Source organism: Perca flavescens, chromosome 15, assembly GCF_004354835.1.
Source record: "Perca flavescens isolate YP-PL-M2 chromosome 15, PFLA_1.0, whole genome shotgun sequence".
NCBI lineage: Eukaryota > Metazoa > Chordata > Actinopteri > Perciformes > Percidae > Perca > Perca flavescens.
Window position 1 is genome coordinate 18363792 of NC_041345.1, and position 22083 is coordinate 18385874.

General features: G+C 39.8%; 2 protein-coding genes across 2 annotated transcripts; both read left to right on the forward strand.

The window, feature by feature from the left end:
- The first annotated feature begins 1734 nt into the window (after positions 1 to 1734).
- Positions 1735 to 15651, forward strand: itgb3a (integrin beta 3a). The gene is made up of 15 exons (XM_028598864.1): positions 1735 to 2123; positions 3511 to 3596; positions 3866 to 4070; positions 4345 to 4597; positions 4730 to 4892; positions 5011 to 5172; positions 5286 to 5381; positions 5474 to 5563; positions 5656 to 5790; positions 5872 to 6301; positions 11000 to 11222; positions 12760 to 12860; positions 13083 to 13202; positions 13554 to 13720; positions 13899 to 15651. Exons 1-15 carry the CDS (start codon positions 2027 to 2029, stop codon positions 13962 to 13964), a joined length of 2394 nt encoding a protein of 797 aa, XP_028454665.1. The 5' UTR covers positions 1735 to 2026; the 3' UTR covers positions 13965 to 15651.
- A 2216-nt stretch (positions 15652 to 17867) lies between these two features.
- On the forward strand, positions 17868 to 21865 carry mettl2a (methyltransferase 2A, methylcytidine). The gene is made up of 9 exons (XM_028598873.1): positions 17868 to 18061; positions 18658 to 18746; positions 18984 to 19252; positions 20007 to 20056; positions 20162 to 20222; positions 20321 to 20460; positions 20567 to 20673; positions 21114 to 21179; positions 21294 to 21865. The coding sequence occupies exons 1-9, from the start codon at positions 17910 to 17912 to the stop codon at positions 21437 to 21439; spliced, it is 1080 nt and encodes a 359-aa protein (XP_028454674.1). The 5' UTR covers positions 17868 to 17909; the 3' UTR covers positions 21440 to 21865.
- The last annotated feature ends 218 nt before the right edge of the window (positions 21866 to 22083 follow it).

Here is a 22083-nt window from a genome sequence, read left to right on the forward strand (position 1 = left end):
CATCTGACCCAGTGTCTAGCTTTTTACTCAGGACAACTGGCACTATTCTCTTCCGAAAATTCATCTGTGGGGGTGATTGCCACAGAAGGCTTTGGAGCCAATAGATCCAAATCAGTCAATACTGGAGAGGGGGTTTGATTGATCCCAGTGTATTACCTGCACCATCACCCACACTGAGAGCTTAATGCCAGCAGAACAGTTGACTATTATAGCTTTTCTACTTATTTCTCTATTTTTGTCATTTCTTCTCGTGGCAATTCTTGGACACGGTTGGCAGTAACTTAGCAACAAGCTGGAGAATAACACCAAGGCACAGGGATAAAGATTCAATAAATGGACAAGTGCAGAGATAAGAAGCATTGTCTGCTTCTGCAAGACCCCCCCACACACACACACACACACACACACACATATACAATACCACGCTTCCCAAAGTTCATTTCAGTCGGACAATCTTAGCTTTTATTTCAGTTTTTGCCTAATTTTCTTTTTCTTTCTTGTTTTAAAAGCTGGCAAATTTCCACATGTTCCGTTATTTAGTGGAATGGGAAGAGGTTTCCTGTGGCGGGCTCTTATCAGTTCATAAATTTGGTGAGGAGGAGGACAGAGAGCTTGGCTTGACTGTTTCTATGGAAGGCATATTACATAGCAATTGCTTGGGGCAATATCATTCTCTTTAGCCACCCCAAAAAATCAAGAAAGGACTACTTGAACCATTCTTTTATATATTATTTTTCCCACTATCTTTCTACCACAGCTACACAACTTGGTGTTGGCTGTTTCAAGTCTTAGTGTGGATTCATTAATTTAGGTATACATGCTTAGGAACTGTTATATGCTGTGCTTTTTTCAATCCAGTAGAGGGCAGGGCAACATGCAAAGCATGTTATGTTTAACAGGATGTAAGTCACTTTAAACTGTTTTTTTTAAATAATGTATCCTGAGAGGAGCCCTGTGGTAATGATTTCAAATGAACTGTATCTGTAATGCGTAAGTACATACAAAGCAACAAATCACTAACTGCGCTGAGCATTGTGTGTCTTGACAAACACCTCTGCACGGTATGCAGGTGTCCAAAATGCTGCTGATATATATATTGGTATATATATATATGGTCAAATTACCCTCCAGAAAACACAATGAGGATTAGCATAGCATTGCATATTAGTTTTTAGTAGCTTATTTAAACAGTCTATGGTTCACACTTAAAATAAAACAATGCCCATTAGTGTTGATGGCAACTATTTATTTCACAATGGAAAAGGGGGGCGTTCACAGCTGTAAAAAGGTGAAAATCTATGAATGCAGTGGTGCAAATGGTCCAGTACAGAAGTTAAAGAAACAAAATAATTAAATAATTTATGAATTAGTTCATTTGTAGGCTATATTTTTTATTGTGACATTGTGTTCAACAGTTTTAGTTTGATTGATTTCACTTATATATTTTGTCATTAAAATAAAACATAAATAGGCTATAATGAATTTCTTGTAAAATAATACAAAAATAAAGGACTTCCAACCAAGTTGTCCACATACTGTACTTAAAGTGTTATTACTGAAACACACTGCTGTATGTTTTGAGATTCAGAGTGATTTGTCCAAAATAATCTGTTAGTTTTTTTGTCTTTGTTTGGGTTTTTTTCGCCAAACCTACCCATCAGATTTTTTTTTTCTTTTCTTCTTTTTGTAGCTTTTAGGAGTAGCAGAGACATCTGTCCAGGTGTTTCTTGAGACGAGGTACAAACCCAACCATATTGGCTGTGTGTAAAGTGAATGTACTGTTACCGTATGCACAAGTGAAGTAGGATTTTGGTGTTATTTTCCTCCTCGACTTATCAAATGTTATCGAGCCATTAGGAAACGAGTGTCAACATGCCGTTCCCAGATAGGCTACATGTAGCCCACTGTATGGAGAGTTTGATGTATGAGGCAACGCTATGACCCAACATGCGTTTTGGCAAGTCGAGAATGAGGAAAGGCGTTCAAGTTGCGAAGTGAACAAGCCCACCGGGAACACACACGGCTCATGTCAAGTCGGCTCCGTTACTCTCCAGCCATGGGAACTTTATTAGACCGTCCAGTGATACTGTTTCTCCTTATGTTGTCAGCATCAAAGGTTTTCGGTAAGTTTATATTACTTGAGCTGCTTTTTAAAACGTTCACCTGCTTAGGCGACCTGGGGGTGTTTCCGCCCGACTTGTACCTCATCTTTGAAGGTACCACCTAGGCTACTGTTAATATTTTTTATGTTCTGAAGATTTTTCAATAAAATGTTCTCAAACGGAACATAGAGTAATTCCCTGTTCGCTGACTTGAATGGAGCGACGCAGTTTGTAATTTGCGCTGCTCTGTCGGAGCTTTCCCCACCTCTCCTTATAAGGGAGTAAAAGTTTCCCAAAGCGAGGGGACCAGGGCTCCCCGGGTCTCCTCAGAAAAAAATACTCAAGGATCATTTCATTATCAGCAAATAATAGGGAATGTGTAGGCTGTACATTATATAGGCTATATGTGCTTGTTTGGGGTTTTACTTTTTCTCAATTAACTCAAAAACGAAATAAATAAAACATTATGACTATGTAGACTTTATAGTCTACTACACTATCAGACTTATTTGGAGCTTAAGTAGTGTAACTGAAAAACCATATCCTACTGTGTGGTGCTTATTCACTGTGTACTTTAGGGGCCCTTGACCATGCCAGGTAATTTGGGAGTTGATGTGATTTCAGGCAGTTATTCTGTCAGATCTCAAATATAACACTTTCTGCACAGGTAGATTCACCTTGGCAACTGTGCTTCTGTGTTATCTCCAATGAGCCACACCCACAGGCCATGCTAGATAACAAATAGAAAAGTGTTTGGTATTATCTGTTGACCTACATACTGTAGAATGAAAAGGTGTCATTTGCTAACATGGTCAAATGGCCAGGATAAGGATTAGCATCATTAACGTTATGGGTAAACTGCACCGAGACTTGACCATCCAGCTTGCTCGGTACTCTTGTGAAGGACTGAATGTGATGGACGGTATCTGCGTTTGTGGTTGAACAGAGCTGCATGGCACTCCTGATTAAAAAGTGTGGTCAGCAGTTATCTATGTCACTCTGCTTCAAAAATAAGTGAAAGGAAATGCATTTTGTGCTGTGGTGGAATGTAACTATTACTCAAGAACTGTACAAACACTGACAAAGTGATGATGTATTATTATGGATAAAGACTTTATTGATCCCTTGGTGAAATTCACAAGCTATCTGGTGGTATATATATAGTAAAAAAATTAGCCCCACCTTCATCAGCTACAACATTTAAGTAATGTACTACATCAATAATTTGCCTATTATCAATTATATAATAAACATTATTCTGAATTGGGTACATTCTGTAAAGAGTACTTTTACTTTTTGTAACAGTATTTCTATGTTGTGGTACTGCTACTTTTCCTTTAGTAAAACATCTGAGTACTTCTTCCATCACTGATTTTGCGTTACATTTCTGTTTGTGTGATTATCAAAGGTTCCAACATCTGCACATCACAAGGAGTCACCACTTGTCAACGGTGCTTGGCTGTTCACCCTACCTGTGCGTGGTGCTTTCAGGAGGTAAAAACACCAGATGCCCACATACACACAGTGTCTAATCGTTCCTCCCATTCATTGCTCAGTGCAACAAGTTGGAACAGATCTCATTTGCCAACAGCATTCTTCTTGTTGTCATCCTGGTTGTTCTTTAACATGCTTATACAGTACATTGTAGCCTCTGAACTGTTACAATAAAAAATTAGGGGAAAATGGTTGTCCTCAGGGCTCCTGTACATGGGAGATACATAAGAACTTATAGATTTTCTTTAATGCAATGGTACTTTATTCAGGAGTATGGGAAGGGGGGATCCAGTGCATCCCGCTGCGACCTGAAGCAGAATCTGCTGAAAGGAGGGTGCAGTAGTACAGCTGTGGAGTTTCCCTCCAGCACCCTGAGTATTCAGGAGGACAAACCGCTCAGCGACAAGGCCTCGGGTACTGCTGACGATGTCACACAGATAAAGCCTCAGAAAATCCATTTGGCGCTAAGGCCAGGTACTTTTACACCCAACATGACATCACCTACATGACCAGTTGCTAACAACCATGACCAGATATACGCATTGGAGACCAGACACCAAGGAACATTATTATTTTTGTGCATGCACTAAAAGCATGATGCACCAGTGCTGGTTGCACATATATAAAATACTGATTCAGTATTTTATTATTATCTAATATTTAATAATTTTCACTTTAAAGACAAAAAAAAGATTCAGAGACACACAATTTATCTCATGCTATCAACCCTTTGCTCTTTCCCTCTCAGGAGATACCAAACATTTCACTGTGTCAGTGAAACAGGTGGAGGATTACCCAGTGGACCTCTACTATCTGATGGATCTTTCATTTTCAATGAAGGATGACTTGGCTCGCCTTCGCACCTTGGGCAATGAGCTTGCAGTGGCCATGGGCCGCACCACAAGCAACTTACGCATGGGGTTTGGAGCCTTTGTGGACAAGACCACCATCCCTTACATGTACACCTATCCTCCACAGACACTCACAAACCCTTGCTTTGGGTAGGTTATTGTTGATGCTACATTTGAGGAGGAGAAAGCATTGAAATGGAGATTTTCGAATATTCTGAGAAAGTCTGTCCAGTTCCCCTTCACTGATTTCCTGTCCCCCATTCACCTATTCAATACAAATAGAATTCACGACACATGCCTGGCTCAATTTGGATTCAAGCATGTCCTGTCACTGACGGAGAAGGTGGCTCGCTTCACCGAGGAGGTGGGGAAACAGCAGGTGTCTAGAAATAGAGATGCTCCAGAGGGTGGATTTGATGCCGTCGTGCAGGCTGTGGTGTGCAAGGTATGAAAATGTCATTACATACACATGCTTGCAGAGGGAGCAGAGTGTGTGCATACATACATACAGTATTAGTTTTTCTTTTACTTATCATCTTTATTTCTGTGTTCATCATCATCAGGACAAGATTGGCTGGCGTCCGGATGCCTCGCACCTTTTGGTATTCACCACTGATGCCAAAACTCACACCGCCCTGGATGGACGTGTAGCTGGAATTGTCCAGCCCAATGATGGACAGTGTTACCTTGATAATGAGAATGTTTACAACAAATCTGCTGTGCTGGTAAAGGCATAAATTAAAGTACATCAGTAATTCACTTTGTTTTGTAATAGTTTGTGGAGTTGTTTGACAGAACCTGCTTCCATTGAAGACAATTTGCTTCCTGTGTCTTTTAGGACTATCCCTCCTTGGCACTCATAACAGACAAAATGTCTGAAAACAACATAAATCTAATTTTTGCTGTGACCAGCTACGTGGTGCCGCTTTACCAGGTAACTGCACTGCTTGTGCAACATGAATTTGTTTAAGTTATGAAAAACAAAAAAACTGTGTCATCATCTTGCTGTCATGCCTGTCATACCAGGAATACAGTCAGCTCATTCCAGGCACAACTGTGGGAACTCTGTCCGATGACTCTGGGAATGTTATTCAGCTCATTCAGGATGCTTATGCGGTACGAATTTCCCAAATGTAGGACAATATGTATGTAACATATGTTAAGTGATACATTTTAACGGTTTAACCTCATAAATTGGTGTTGAGCAGAAAATTCGCTCTAAAGTGGAGCTGGAACTACTGGGAGTCCCAGAAGAGTTGAATCTCTCCTTCAACGCCACTTGCCTAAATGGAGAGGTCATCCCTGGACTTAAGTCTTGCTCTGGCCTCAAGATTGGAGACACAGTACGTATCTGTTGAGATGCTGATATGCACATCTTATATCTACACACACAGATTGTCACAGAGACATTTCCTCCTCTTCAGGTCTCATTCAGTGTGGAGGCTCAGTTGCGTGGCTGCCCCAAAGAGAAGAGCCGCACTTTTACCATCAAACCTCGAGGCTTCAAGGATTCCCTGGAAGTCACGATGGACTTTGCCTGTGGCTGCGAGTGTGAGGCGAAGGCCGAAACCAACAGTCCCGTCTGTAGCAACGGCAACGGGACCCACGAGTGTGGTGTGTGTCAGTGTCACCAAGGTCGTCTGGGCCCACACTGCGAGTGCTCAGTGGAGGACTACAGTCCATCTGATGATGCCAACTGCATCCCAAAGCCAGAGGGGCCAATCTGCAGCGGGAGAGGAGACTGTTTGTGCGGACAGTGCTCCTGCCATGCAAATGAGTTTGGTCAGGTGTGGGGCAAATACTGCGAATGTGACGACTTCAACTGCTTGCGCTTCAAAGGGTCACTGTGCGCCGGTGAGTAGATTCACCTCTTTCTGTTATGATAAGTGTCAGTCCTCTTTGCAGCTTTGCCAACACCAATATGACATTTTGCTAAAAAACAAAAACAAATAAGGAAGCGCTTAATGGATCTGACAGTGATGTGAAACAAAACAGGTGCTCCCGATGCACGGGTAGGGAAAAAAAGTGGAATGAATTTCCTAAACATTCTAGGCACTTTGCTTCATCAAGGTACAAAAGTAAAAAACATTATTCAAAACAAGACCAACATGTGTCGACCGCACGCCAATCTTCCTCATGGTCAAACAATCACACAATCACAAGTGACAAGTGAATTAAGTACAAGCTTCAATCATACATATGATCATTTTAATAGCTTCATCCAGCTCCCTCGTTAGACCTGTACTCAGTACTCAATTAATATATATATATATATATATATATATATATATATATATATATATATATATATATATGAATATATATATGTCATAGATAAAAGTAATGAAAACATATGTACAAGTAAATTATCTTGAACCCACGCCATTTTGCTCTTACTTTTGGAAACATTTAGAGCAAAAGCACTGGCCTTAAATGGTTCGATTCACACAAGTTACAAATCTATTCTTATTTACCTCTGTGGTATCTAGCCATTCAGATAGTTTTGTGAGCACGAGGGCCATGCTGGTGTTAGCATTTAGTTCAAACCACAGCATCACTGTGAGAACCACAAACAGCATTTCCCTTCCATTATATCAAGTGGTGGCAGAAATCTCAAAACCTGCCAACTTAAAATATGTGCATGTTTTTTTTGTGCTTAGGGTGAAGCAACCCTTCATGTAAATGTTAGCAGGAAAGATAAAGTTGTCCTTCCCTTCCTTTTCCCTCTTCTCTGAAGCCCAGTCTGACCTTAATGGGAATTACTCTGGTTGTTTCCAGTTGCTCTCAGTCTGTAAACACAGTCAGTCAGTTTACATAGTTTTCTGATACTTCACTTGACAAATACAAAATCCACAGTCTTTTCAAAACTAATGTTCAATTATTATTAGTCTTTGTTGGCTTGTAAAGGACATGTAAATAATTGTAAATGTAGCTGCTAGGCATCAACAGTAATGCTTATAAGTGATCAATCCTCTGTTACTGTAGGTCTGTAAACTTGATGTGTGTACTGAGTTTGATTCATGTTGTTACCTCTAACAGCAGTGGGACATGATGTGATTTCACTCCCTATTACAAGTTTTAACAGCTCAGTGCACAGTTACTCAATCACAGTGATACAACTTTAATAGGCTTGGGTAATTTAATGTAACAGCAGTTTGGGCCTTTGATTGTAAGGAGGAGGCTGAGCAATAGCAGAAGAGGAAACTGCTCTTTTATCTTAGTGTACATTAAGCAGATTAATCTTAAACTATGCATACTAACTGATTTAAATTAAAAGATACATTTAAGTTGCATTATGGGAATAGTAGGAACCAGCGTTATTGGAGGTAGAAGTCAGGATATCTCAGCCTCTGCTGTATTGATTTTGATCATTCTTTTTTAAATCTGTCTCTTGTGATACCACCAATGGAAGTGCAATACTAAATAGTTGGAGTGCAATTTTACCTTAAATTCACAACTTAAAAGTTCCATATAGTTCTACAATAATGGACTCTGGTTTCCACTAAACAGAACTGAAAATGCAACATTCAGGATATTCTTATAGTACTTCAAGATTAAGTTTCAACATCCAAAACTAAACAAAACATACTCTGGGCTCATTGTGGGAGCACCATGACCTAAGGAGAAGATGAAGGACCACCCATGTATATGTTGGCAAGCTGGAATTTTTCCAGAATATACAATGAGGAGTTTGGAGTCTTTCTCAAGGAAGGTTGTTTTTCTGAGAAACAGGTATTAAGGCATTTAGTGATGACACCCAGGTCTTGGGCGCAGACACTCACCCAAATTGCCAACCCACACACCTACACACACAAAGCCATGTCTGGTGTAAGACAGTCCACAAGGCTTAATTTTGGACCGCATAGTTGTTGTGTCTCAGTAGAGTCATGGCGTTGTTGTCTTTAAAGCGCGAGCGTCCCTCTGCCTCAGCTCAATTGGAGCTACCGCGACCCAGGGCTCCAAAAGCTCTATCTCTGTGATATTCCCTGTGGCTGTGTATTTCCTCCTCTGCTGAGGAGCTGTGGGACCGGTGCAGGGCCAGAGAGCAGGAGTCAGCAAGCCCAGCCCCAGGCCATAAATATGAGGGAAGCGAGGACAGGAAAGTTTGCATTCCTTTGCTCGCAATTTGCCCAACCTCCTTTTTCTCAATTATGTCTCTATCTCCACTGCACTTGATTCAGTTTCCTCTCTTCTTCAAACTGTGCAATGCTCTGTTTGGCCTTTATCCCTGTTTTGTCCTTTTAGCATGTTAACATTCTCTAAAGCCCAGGCATGTGATTAATGGGCAGGATTACTGTGCAGTCTCATAGAAAGAGTAGGATGATATAAACCTAAAAACTCCCTTCTATGTGTGAATCAACTTTACAACTAATAAGAACAAGAAAGATTAACAAGAAAAAGTTTAAGTGCAATATGCTGCACAATTATCCATAGTTACAATAACAATGTAGTCTTGACATAAATATCATATTTTTCTTGTTTAAAAAGTTTTTCAACAGTTTTCAGCTGTTATCTTGTTGACAGAGTAAGAAAGATGACTCACCGATTGTTGCTAAGCGTTATGTGTGAGACTGTTAACCATTAATCAATGCCGGATCCCATCACAGCTATAAACACTATCTAAAAGAGAAACTGTAGTATTCATGGTGGAGACTGGGGAATTGTACACTTGAGTTTACAACGGGCAGATGATTTGTTTTAAATTCTGGAATTTGGGACCCTTGGACCCTCTGTGATATTTCATGACCAGTTACTCAGTTACTCCCCCAGTCTGAACCAGCAAGGCTGTGACTCACTCACTTTGCCCTTAGTCATCCAGTTCCAAATCATGTTTGGTTTCCTGCAAGGAACTGTTATATCTGGGGCTCTGCCTTTGTTTCTAAGGTATTTTAATCTCTCTGTCTTCTTGTAATCCAGAGAGAAAAGCTCGCCTCCAGATTCTGTCAGCACATGGTTATGTCACTGTAACACTGTTCCCCTATGACCTGGCTCTGGTGCTTTCTACACTTACATAGAATCTGAGGCTGTGTGTGTGTGTGTGTGTGTGTGTGTGTGTGTGTGTGTGTGTGTGTGTGTGTGTGTGTGTGTGTGTGTGTGTGTGTGTGTGTGTGTTCTCGTTTAACTATATTCGTGGGGTCCAAAAACCGGGAGTCCATTAATTTTGGTAAATGGTGGACCCCACAACTTTAAAGGGCTGTTTGAGGGTTAAGACTTGGTTGTAGGATTAGGGTTAGAATTAGGTTATGGTTAGGGTGAGGGTAAGGGTAAGGGTTAAGGTTAGACATGTAGTTGTGATGGTTAAGGTTAGGGTAAGGGGCTAGGGAATGCATTATGTCAATGATGGGTCCCCACAAAGATAGTGCCACGCACGTGTGTGTGTGTGTGTGTCTGTCTGTCTGTCTGTCTGTGTCTGTCTGTCTGTCTGTAAGGAGTTGGTCATTTGTGTGTTCATTCACAAAAGAGCATTTCCTGCCTTTGTCAGAAGAGGGAGGATTAAGAGATATGTGTAATGTCCCTTGCTGAGTGAGTCATATTACATTTTAGAACAAGTTACCAAGTTATTTAGTTATTTAGCATTGTTCTAAAGTAAAGTAACATGTAAAGACAAACAGAGCTGCACACAAAGCTTACTTGTAAATAAAAGTAAGTAAACGTTTGCATTACCCACTTAAAATACAATCAATTTATGACTACTGCTGTCATTGTTTTAAAATGCAAGCTAATCAATTGATTGATGTATTGGTTGATAAACAGTTAATTCATTAATCAAGTTAAGCTAACCATCTAATGACAAAAGAAGCAACATTCTAATTTTAAAAGTAACATAACAGATAAGTACACAACACATCAGTAACACATTACACTTAACACTAGTGAGTACATTGTTGCATCCACAGGTACACTTGCCCAGGCATGCAACATGTTTTAAAAATGCACAGGATAATAGGCAACAAAGGACAAACCCCCTGAAACACACACACTCACTGATTCATTTAGCAATTGTGTAATTTGTATTTCACAGTTTTGTTTGCCCAACCCCACCCATGTGATTATGGTCCTTGAAAAACATATTTCAGTTAATATGCATTGTATTATTAGAGGTATTATTTGAATTGTACAAAAATGATTTTAATTGACGTAATATATTTTAAAGGACCAGTATGTAGGATTTAGGGGGATCTATTTGCAGAAATGTAATATAGTATTGATAATTATGTTTTCAGTAGTGTATAATCACCTGAAACTTAGAATTGTATTTTCGTTATAGCTTAAAATGAGCAGGAGTGGGCCCTCTTCCATGGAGCCCTGCTTGTTGCACTGTCATGTTCTACGCCCAGAACAGACAAACCGAACACCAGCTCTAGAGAAGGCCTTTCGTGTTTTTATGTTACCTGACAGGCCACCGTAGTTTCTACTACATGCTTGGAAAGGAAGGGGTATTCATTTAGTTGTAATCTGCAACCTCACTGCTAAATGCCACTAAATGCTACACACTGCTCCTTTAAATGACTATTATAACATTAACCTCATCATCCTTTTTTATTTTATCAGATCATGGGAAGTGCAGCTGTGGCCTCTGCCAGTGCGACGCAGGCTGGAAAGGAGAAAACTGTAACTGCTCCACACGTATAGACACCTGCATGTCCAGCATCGGCATGCTGTGCAGCGGCCGGGGGAACTGTGAGTGTGGGGTTTGTCAGTGCACTCAGCCTGGCGCCTACGGAGAAACCTGTGAGAAATGCCCTACGTGTCCTGATTCCTGCACTATAAAAAAGTAATTATATTTCTTACTTCTTAACAAAGAAGAGAGATAAAGGAATGGACAAAATAACAGAAAAAAGACATGCAAACAGACCGTGTAACTGTCTAACTTTTGAAGTAATCCATACTCAATTAGATGGAGTCCCACCTCCTAGAACGTTCATGTTTTAGACAGCACAAACGTTTTAAAGTCTTAGCAATCGCGAGGTTAAAACATTTTTTGATCTGTGGGGGGCACTAGAGGACAACTAGAGGAAAGATCATGGGGTTTATTTCCCTGGGACCATGAATGTTCTTAGCAAATCACATGCAGTCCACCATGAAATTAGTTTTGATCTAAATATTTTTGATCTGAGGGTGGCGTGGCGCAAGAGGAAAAATCATGGAGTGTCCAAAATGGAAACGGTTCATCCTTTGGGAACCACAAATATGTACGCCACAAGAAATAGGAAATCTTGTGGGTTTACTGTACAAGTGAAACTTATGGGCCTCATCATGGCACTAAAACAATTAAAGATGGGGTCATCAAAAACAACAGAATTTCTCAGGGAACCATGAATATCCACTGATAAATGTATGCAAATTGTATGAAAAAAACAATTGTTGGTCAAGGAAAGATGGTGGTAAGAGGTCACCAAATTATTAGAAGTCATCCTCTGAAGATGGGGCAGTGGTGGCCGGCAAGATAAAAATCTGGGTGGGAAAGTGAAAGAGCAGCGTTTGTCCCTCCCTCATTACCACCACTGAGGTGCCCTTGAGCAAGGCCCTCAAACCCAACCGCCCCAGTGGAGCTGCTCAGTGGCCAGCAGATCAGACTGTGGTTGTACTGGGCAGCTTCCAGGTATGAATGTGTAACTGTGTGAATGTGACAGGTCATCGTTGCAAATGAGAATTTGTTCTCAATCGACTTACCTCGATGAATAACGGTTAAATAAAAAAATTAAAAAGATGTATACCAAATTTCATGGCAAATTGCCCAGTAGCTAATTATAATTATAATACTAATTGTATTTTTGGGCACTTTTCAGAACACCCAAGGTCGCTTACAGTGCCTTAAAAACAGTAACCATACAGGTAAAACATACAGGTAAAAACAGTGAAACATGAAAAGATACCAGCACAGACAATCACAAAACAAGAAACGTAGCTAGCCCCACGTACGAAATGTGGGGCTAGCTGATATATCTGGCTCTGGACCTCGGGCGTTGCTACTACTAAATCTTTAGCAAAGAATTTGAGGCTAACTACATTGGCTGATAGCACTCTGCAGTGCAACATCTTTCCATCATGATGTTCCCACATTCCAAGATGATAACAAACCACTCCCACACACATTTCTAACAAATTCAAGTGTGGTTTCATGTACAGCAGAGAAAGATTAAACTCTGCTCATGGCCACAGCAGACAGCAAATATCAACACTCTTAGGTGGTACTGGTAGTTTGTCAATCCCTTGCATATCAAATTGAACCGTGCACTGCTATTAAAGAGCATCAAGAGTTTTAACACTGTGTACTGTATAAAGGTAACCGAATGGGACTCTGCTTACAGGGAGTGTGTTGAGTGTCAGCACTTCAAGAGAGGACAGTACACCGATGACAACAGCTGCAGTAGAATCTGCAAAGATGAGATTAAAGTGGTGGATGAACTGGGTGAGAACTCTTCTCTAACCTCCTCACTACATACTGTGATCTTAATCTGTTGTGGTAATGCCTACTCTTGTTTTTCTGCTGCTGATCATATGGAAGTAGTTGGAGGCTTCATACTTGCATTGCAGTCAAAAACATAATGCACTGATAAATACTCAATGTTTTTAAAGATCACTTATCACTTTTAATGGCCCTGTCTTCTTCTTTTTCTCATCTTTCCTACAGTTTTCCATGATAGACTTGCAGTGAATTGCTCATACAAAGATGAGAATGACTGCGTGGAGTACTTCCAGTATTACGAAGATGAAAGTGGCAAATCCATTCTGTTCGTGGTAAAAGAGCCAGGTACTGTAAGAGTTTATGTCCATGTATGAAACGTTAACATTCTCAGAGAACTGAGCATTATAATGCAGATGCATTATGAGGACAGAGGAGATTTAAGCCTGTGTCTGGCAGGCTGCAGCAAAACAGGAATTGTGCGTGCATCCAGTAACTTATCATTTTCTAACGCCGTTTAACCACAGCTACATGTTGTCATGATGTACTGAACCATTGCACAATGGAGTGTTTGACACTGGACTACAGTAGTTGCTCAGCGTCATGAGTAGGTTCCACTGCTTAACAAACATCATGGAAACCAGAAGGAAATGAGCTCTTTTTCTCCCTCTGCCTCCCTTCCTGTCTCTCGTCTCTCAGAGTGCCCTCAGGGTCCAGACATCTTAGTGGTGCTCCTGGCAGTGGCCGGAGCCATCCTCCTACTGGGTCTTGTTGGCCTGCTCATCTGGAAGCTGCTGGTCACCATCCACGACCGCAGAGAGTTCGCCAAGTTTGAGGAGGAGAGAGCCAAAGCCAAATGGGATACGGTGAGATAATAATATAATTAAAGCACTAACCGCATCCAGCAACAGCTTTTCATCCATGCTGCTAATACAGTAACAGAATAGGGCTGCCTTCTAAAGGGGAAAGTCTAAACATTACTTCATAAAGTTGGATCTGTTTGGGACTGAATTAACCAGCATTTCCTCTGTTTTCATTTCCCAGGCTCACAATCCTTTGTATAAAGGCGCCACTTCCACCTTCACCAATGTAGCATACAAAGGAAACTAACAACTAAATGCAAAGAGCAAAACTCAGGGGTCAGCCACAGAGATGGAATGTAGTAGCAGAGAAATGGATTGAAAGAAGATCTACACTGTAGCTGAAAAGTAGTTAATGCTGTCAATAATGATAACAGTGGTGTTATAATTGTAAATATTTTAAAAAATAACAAACTGTTAATGTACGTCACAGGCGGTTTCCCGCTATCAGGCTTTCTGTTTTCACACTATGTCACATGGTTTTCTCTAAGTACTCTACATGCAATCAGATAGGAGTTGATTAACATAAACAACTATACTGTCTGTTTACAGTAAGGGTGTTGCACCGAAATCTGTGATGAGTCGAGATCTGTGTCCCTCATTCTAAAATGCGTAGCACCCCCTCCGTAGTTAGGGTTAGGGATAAGGGTTTGGTTCAGGTTTAGGTAGGGGGACACAGATCTTGACGGGTCAAAGCTTTCAGTGCCACACGGGGAACTGCTGCTGAAAGTGGTCTTTTTACCACTTCAGGTTCTACCACTGCAATATTAGATGTTTACATTTTTTTTAGTATGACTTTTTAGTTTGGCTCACATTTTGAAATTGAAATAGGAATAACCATTGCCTAATTGTAATAAGTAGGTATAGAAAATACATGAATGAATGGTCTTTTTGAATCCCTCTTCAGTGTCTTTTCTTGTAAAAAATGTATTTTGTTTTCTGGGAGTAAATCTCCTTAACTGCAGCCTGTAGGCCGACTTGGTTTACAGTGATGTTTGTGGTCTATATTGTTATTGAAATGCATATCATTAATGGGAACTTTATAAATGCTTTGACATGTTTCTTTATCCCTGCACCATCACCTGTGTTTGCGTTGGTTGGGTTTTCTATTATGGCAAAAATAATCTTGCCATTGCTGAATTGTAAAATATTTCAATTTTCTACTGACCAGCACTGTGTTACACTGAAATGCCAAATTGTTCTTTTGTGTATGAGCATATTTTATTGCACATCAAATGTGATTGGCCATAATGCAGTGTAATTTTTGATAATGAACAAATTTAAATTTGCGTAACCTCAATATGGGAGAAAATAGCACAATGTGAGGTGTATTTCAGTTACCTTAGGAGATGGCTTGCACACCTGTTGCATAGTTGTTTGATTTTGTGCACCGTTTTTAAAGATGCATGGGATTTCGCTGTAGTTACACAAAGGGAATGTTAAATATTAAAATATATACCTGACTTTGACTGATTTTAGCCTTTATTAAGAGCAGACTTACAAGCAACAAGTTGCTAAAATTTCTGAAATAGAAAAAGTTATTTAACTCTTTCTGTATTCCCTCTGTGATGTTGGTCGGCAATACATTTTGGTGGAACATTACAATAAATATCACTGATGCCCTGTGTGATTTCAATGAGAAGGTGAATGTTTCATTCTGCCTCCCAGCTTTATTCAAACACACAGCAAGCTATTTCACAAACACACAAATGACTAAATGTAAACATTGAAAATCATTAAATTAAGCAGAGAGATATGTATAAATCCTAAATCCTTAATTAATGTTTTCTTTGAGTCATATATGTCACAGAAGTATATTGAAGAAAGAATGATTCGTTAGCTAGGTTTTTACATTCAATTCAAGCAAGTTCACTGTGATGTGGGTGTTATTCTAATCAAATAAATGTCAGCCTGCAGAGGCGAGTCCTTTGACCACATTCCTTCACTTATCTTCTATATCAAACCATAACATATTTCCTGTTGCATGGCCCATGTCGTTTTATAGTTTTATATTGTTCTTGTGCACTTCTCTGGTGTTCAATCTGATATATGTTGTCGCAAAACTTAGTATTTCCCTTCACTACCCACAACATATCTATATATAAGTCCAGTTAATGTGTGCTGCACCCAGCCATTTTTATACAGTTTGTTGGTGCTTAAGTTCACCATGGAAATAAAAGGCACATTCATCACTACTGTCTAAATTCATTTTCCTATTAGCCGCCATTAATTCACAACTATGTAGAATGTTTTAAGGTAGTGCTTAGCTGTCCCATATTCTAGTATTTTTCTAAATGTGTATAATTTGTTATAGATAATATCAAAGCGGATCTTGGGGAAATAACTATACATGTGAAATGCCTCTGTACAGTTACCTTAGGTTTCACTGTTCATGTTGCAATATAACATGTTTAATTAATGGTACGTAGCATATCTGCTGTCTTATCCAGAATCCTAGTACAAATGAAGAGTGTGTCTATCAGCAGCACCATGAGGGTGTATTTGTACATCATAGCTCAGTCCAGATGTTGACTACCTCCTGCCTTGAAACTCAACACAACAACCAGGTCAACTAAGCATTGTTCTTAATCTAGTAAATAACCTTTTAGGGTTTTTCTTGCAGCCCATGCAAATGTTATAATATAATCATTTTTCAAAATTTAGAAAAGTCTCATGTTCAAAGTATCAGTAAATCTCTACCGCTAAGCCTACAGATAGTAAGTAGTTGCTGGAGGATCTCTGCAAAAACTTCCAGAGTTCAAGAAAATGGCTAATATACGTTTTTATGTACTTTTGATAGGACTGGGGGAATGTCAGGTGTATTCTCATACATGGGGCTCGAGACTGACACCATGTGGACCATAGCAATGATAATCTTGGCAAATGTCTCCCTCTAGTGTATAAACACGGCAATGCTCAAATGCTGCAGCACACAGTGCAGCCTGTTGAAGTTAAAAAGTTAAAACCCGGCTTATGTTTTAAAAACAATGTACTTGCTAGATCTAATCAAATAACTACACTGATTAGCATTGGTCTGGCTCACACCGTCTGTAGCTTCAAAAGAATTGATCAGGTCATGTCTGACATTTAGCATATGAAGAAGACTCATTGTCCCCACAGGAAAGGTAACTATTGTTTCTGGTTTTGGGGAGCCACTCCCTGCAGCGCCAGACGTGATTAGACAGAATCGGCACTACCATGTGAAACAACCTTTTTTTCTGTGACCTGGGGTAAACCTAAAATCAGAGGTGTGTCTTTAATCAGAGACCCACAATTCCACAGGAATATAATTCGGAAACTGAGGTGATGTCGGCACTTCAATCTGTGACCCCGACAGGGGAAGCACGTTGAAGTCCGCTGTTTACAGTGTATTTGTTTGTCATGTCACATGACTGTTCTTCTGTAACTCCGCAAGGAGAAGCATGAGATCAGTCCGCTGTCAGCTGCAGTGTTTTAGTGTTTTATGTTTGATTGTGTTTTGTCTTGTCGTTTTCATGCAGTTTCATTAAACTTTTTGCTTAACTTTCAATTCGACCACAGCCTCTCCTTCCTCCTCCAGAAATCAGAGCGAACACGTCTTTTAGTTAATTAACAAGCCTCAAAGTCTTGTGCAAATCATTTCATTGTCAAGCAGCCTGTAGTACAGCGTAGCTAAAGAGCTGGGTGATGGTGTGACTGTGACTTTTCAGATGAGTTGTTATGGTCGTCATTTGGATATGGAAGCGTGTCTACTTCATGTGCTCCAAACAACATCGCTAATATGTAGGTCGCAACAACTTATGCCTATTGGTAGCCTATAGGCCTACTGTCTATGCCGATGCAGTCTGTACTTCGGCCAGTGAGAATGAAATGTACAATTTTGTACTGTGGCAACGAAGGAGTATGTTCATGCTCTACAAAAATTCTAGAGGTAAAGATAATGGGGAAATATGCCTTTATAATATAGTTATACGCGACCTGTTTTACAACGTGAAAACATGTCAATAGCAAATATTTAGATCCCAAAACACCAACATCATTACAGAACCATACTCTCTACCTTTTAAAAATGCATTGCGTTGCAACTTTTGTTCTCAGAAAATCTCGACATACTAAATTGTATTTACATTACTGGTCTTAATTGCAATATGTCCGATAATCCGTGAACGCAGCACTATTAGATGCACGGCCCCTCTTCCGTTGCGTCAGTTCGAACATGGCGGCGCCCCATGTCGTGGTCGGTTTGGATGGAGACAGCAGCGAAACTGGGGTTGTTCTGTCAGATTCAACCACCGGAGATGTGAAGAGACCTCAGTTCGGGACACGTTTCCTCACAGACCCACGGCAGGTCTTCCAGCACAACGCGTGGTGGGTCATTTATTCCAGAAACCCAAAAGTGCAGGCAGATGTTAGGTGTGCATCTCTGTCAGAGCAATATGGTCAGTGCCAGTGTCCCCTGGCTGAGGTATTCCCACTACTTTAGCTACATTAGTACTTACATTAGTTGTATGGATGGCCTTTTGCTGAATTGACTAACGTTATCTAACAATAAGCAAATGTAAAAAGCTATTATTTAGTAACGTTAGCTATGGCATTCTGTTTGTTGTTTTGATAGAGAGGTTATAATTTATCCTCAGGTCTCATCTCATCTGATTATATTGGCCATTAAATAAAATATGTTTTTAATTCCAATAATCATATGTGGATAAAATAATGACATTACTAGTATTACTCCATTCTGTTGTCTAAATGAACAATATAACATTACCTGAAGTTCCCTACTCTTTATCCCCATTAACTGTTTTTGGATATTTTAGTTTGTTTTTTGGCAAGTTTTTCCTTTTTTCATATTGAGAGTCTAAAAATATTGGGTGTTGCGTGCTGTGCAGATTGTAAAGACCATAGGGCTATATAAAACCACATCACGTCACCCACACTGAATAATAGCGCTCTGTTGCCTACAGGGACAATGTGGAGTGGACTGAAGAACAAGAAGCATCTGCTAAGAAGAAAGTCTTAGAAAACAATCAGCCTCTACCTGCAGAGAAACAAGGTAGCATTGCTGTTGTCGAGACTCATTGCTCATAAACATTACTGGCATCAAGGATCAGTAACATAACTATAAATGATACTAATGTTGTATATGTGTTTATTTTCATTTCATTTGAGTTTTATCTGATCAATGTGTAAAAGGATATAGAAATGTATCTGGTTGTCGTTGATTTGTAATCATGATTATGACTTACTCTTGCTCTTACTCCCTTGCCTTACCTTTTTTTCTTTTTGGCAGAGGAATACGACAGCCGGGCAAATGAGTTCTGGAATGGTTTTTACACAATCCATGAGAATCGTTTCTTCAAAGACCGTCACTGGCTCTTCACAGAGTTCCCAGAGTTGGCCCCACAGTGTAGCCTCAACTGGGAGTCCCATGTCGAGGTCTCTGGCACAGATGACAGTCAGCAGGATTCTCTGGATCAAGAACAAAGAAGGGAAGTTGCAGCTTTGTCTCACACTGATGGTGACATCCCTGGCTCCGCTGCCTCATATCGCATTCTAGAGGTGAGAGATTAATTTGAAAGCAAGTTAGCTAAACTTGAACCATACAGATATAATGACAAAGCCAAATGTCTGCTGTTATACACCTCTGTTTTCAGTTATGTTGTCTGGCTGTTAGTAAGTGGTCTAAAAAAAAGAATGGCAACAGATCTTAGTGGAAATTGGTGCAAAGAATTTCCTAAAATTTCTAATTAACTACTGCACTTACTTAAATGGATAAAGAAATATGGCACATGTCCCATGATTGTATACCACTGTGTTTATGAATTTGGATGCAAATCTAGTTCCAGATACAGATAAAACCTTTGTAGTAGAAAAGTCAGCAGCATCACTCAATACATCATCTTTTTCTGTTTACCGAAGAGCAAAAAGTGAAATATGTTTAGCCATCCCGCTTTCATCATCTCACTGATGGGGGATGGATGGCCAAAAACATTTTGTGCTAAATTTGTTTTGTAGTGTGCATAAGCAGCCTCCTCACATGGATCACATTGTGGTATCTCTTATTATTATTATTATTATTATTATTATTATTATTATTATTATTATTATTATTATTATGTCAAATAAACACTTCTAAACATTTTCTATCAAAATAAATGTGTGCAGAAATGCATGTTCTAGTAATTGTATCAATCTTTTTGACCGTATTCATTCTCTTGAAACAAACTTTGCTACTGTAGGTGTTGGTGTGTGACATTGGGTGAAATTGGAGTAAACAAAATAAATGTTATATTAATTGATGTTTATTGGACAGGTTGGCTGCGGTGTAGGCAATACAGTTTTTCCAATACTGAAGACCAACAAGTAAGTGAAGGCATTAGCATGTTGTTTCAAGCCATGTTTGACAAATACTGTTCTCTGGTACTGTCTTATGATGTGCACAAATAATTGCAGCTTTGCTCTTTGCAGTGACCCGGGTCTCTTTGTTTACTGCTGTGATTTCTCCTGCACTGCTGTGGAGTTAGTCAAGGTTAGGTGGGATTCCTGAAAAGATGATGTGTTGATAGATGTATTCATCTCTAGGGTTGTGGGCTAATGGATGAATTAACATTGCTTTCTTGTCTTCAGACTAATCCAGAGTACGACCCTGGGCGCTGCTTCGCCTTTGTTCATGACTTGAGTGATGTGGGAGCCAATTACCCCATCCCAGATGGAACCCTTGATGTTATCGTGCTAATCTTTGTGTTATCAGCATTGCATCCCAACAAGTATGTATCTTTCTCCGTCTTTCTTCTCCTCTTCTCTTTGGTTTACATTCAGTGTGTGTGTCATTGAATATAGCACTGTTTGTCTTAATGTTTCACCCTGTCTCAGGATGCAGGCATCCATCAGTAGATTAGGGCAGCTGCTGAAGCCTGGGGGAGTGATTCTGCTCAGGGACTATGGACGCTATGATATGGCACAGCTTCGCTTCAAGAAAGGTCAGTCAAGCTGAAGTCCAGCGAGGCTCCAGTCCAAATAGCTGTTCAGAATGTCCAGGAACCTTCATTTTCAAGATCTATGATTAGTGGTTATCCTTGAAAATGTGTTTCACTTAGGTCTGTTTTTCTGGTAGCACCGTTTCAGAATTGATTGCTGCATTAAGTCACACCAAAGCAACTTTCTGCATTTGGTCATTTTAAGTGACAGTCCAAGTATGTTGCTCTTAAATATGTTACAGAATATTATGGACCACACTTAATGTAGATAGTAACAGTAAGTCTGGCTGCACAAGACCTTTCAGACTTGGCGTCCATATGCAGTTCTTCTAATGGTACACTGCAGATTAAAACGGCACTGCGTTAATGAATAAGTGTTATTTAATGTTTGCAATTTGCTGTAGAATAATAGGTACTGTCTGTCCCTTTTTTAATTCTTTTAGGAAGGTGTCTGTCAGAAAACTTTTATGTCCGAGGTGATGGAACAAGAGTGTATTTCTTTACTCAAGGTAAAATTCAAGACCTATTAATACAGATGTACTGAGATTATTTTGCAGAATTGTTTATATATATATATATATATATATATATAGAAATTATTTCTGTGCTTCTTTGTATTTTAGATGAGCTCCATGGGATGTTCACTGAGGCAGGATTTGAGAAAGTGCAGAACCTCGTGGACAGAAGGCTCCAGGTGAATAGAGGCAAACAGCTCACCATGTACAGGGTGTGGATCCAGTGCAAGTACCGCAAGGCTCTAGCCACTTGAGACCCAGGGCTGAGACAGGGGAAAGAACTCGCCGGGTTTGACCTTTACCTGAACCACTGCAACTAAGAGATCAAATCAAGGATGTATGGAATTGAGAAGGCCCATTGCATTGTGATAAAGGGATGAAACTGGATAGGTAAATGCTGTAATGGCCTTACACTATTTCAGCTGCCATAATGTTGATGGACTTGTTTTATGGCTAGAGTCCCATATGGTGCTGCAATTCTACCTACAAGAGTCATGATTTCTGATTTTGTGCTGATGAGTTCAGTAATCTGAGAAAGAACTGGTTACCCATGTTTAAGTCTTTATATTATGCCAGATGCAGTTTTTAATGAGCTGATGTTTTGGAATAAATTGCATGATTTTAAAAATAACTTCATGATCTTTTTGTACATGCAAAATCAATAAAAATTGAAAACTAAATCTTTTTTTACATCTGTATTTTAAAGTTGTTTTCAAATGTGTTTTGTTAAACAAAGGAATCACTTAATGATATTGGTCCATACTGCTTACTTTCCATCACAGCCTCTTGAATGGTTAAACACCTATTTATGATTGAATGGCTACTTTAGGGGGGAAACCCCCCAATTATCTGGCAATTCACTGACATTATATAAATTCAATGTGTGGGTGTGAACATC

Coding starts and splice junctions, on each gene's coding strand:
- itgb3a (XM_028598864.1), top strand. CDS start 2,027: ATGTCAAGTCGGCTCCGTTACTCTCCAGCCATGGGAACTTTATTAGAC. Junction 5,791..5,871: donor GCCTCAAGATTGGAGACACA/GTACGTATCTGT, acceptor CCTCCTCTTCAG/GTCTCATTCAGTGTGGAGGC. Junction 13,203..13,553: donor GTTCGTGGTAAAAGAGCCAG/GTACTGTAAGAG, acceptor CTCGTCTCTCAG/AGTGCCCTCAGGGTCCAGAC.
- mettl2a (XM_028598873.1), top strand. CDS start 17,910: ATGGCGGCGCCCCATGTCGTGGTCGGTTTGGATGGAGACAGCAGCGAA. Junction 19,253..20,006: donor CCTCATATCGCATTCTAGAG/GTGAGAGATTAA, acceptor TTTATTGGACAG/GTTGGCTGCGGTGTAGGCAA. Junction 20,674..21,113: donor ACAGCTTCGCTTCAAGAAAG/GTCAGTCAAGCT, acceptor TAATTCTTTTAG/GAAGGTGTCTGTCAGAAAAC.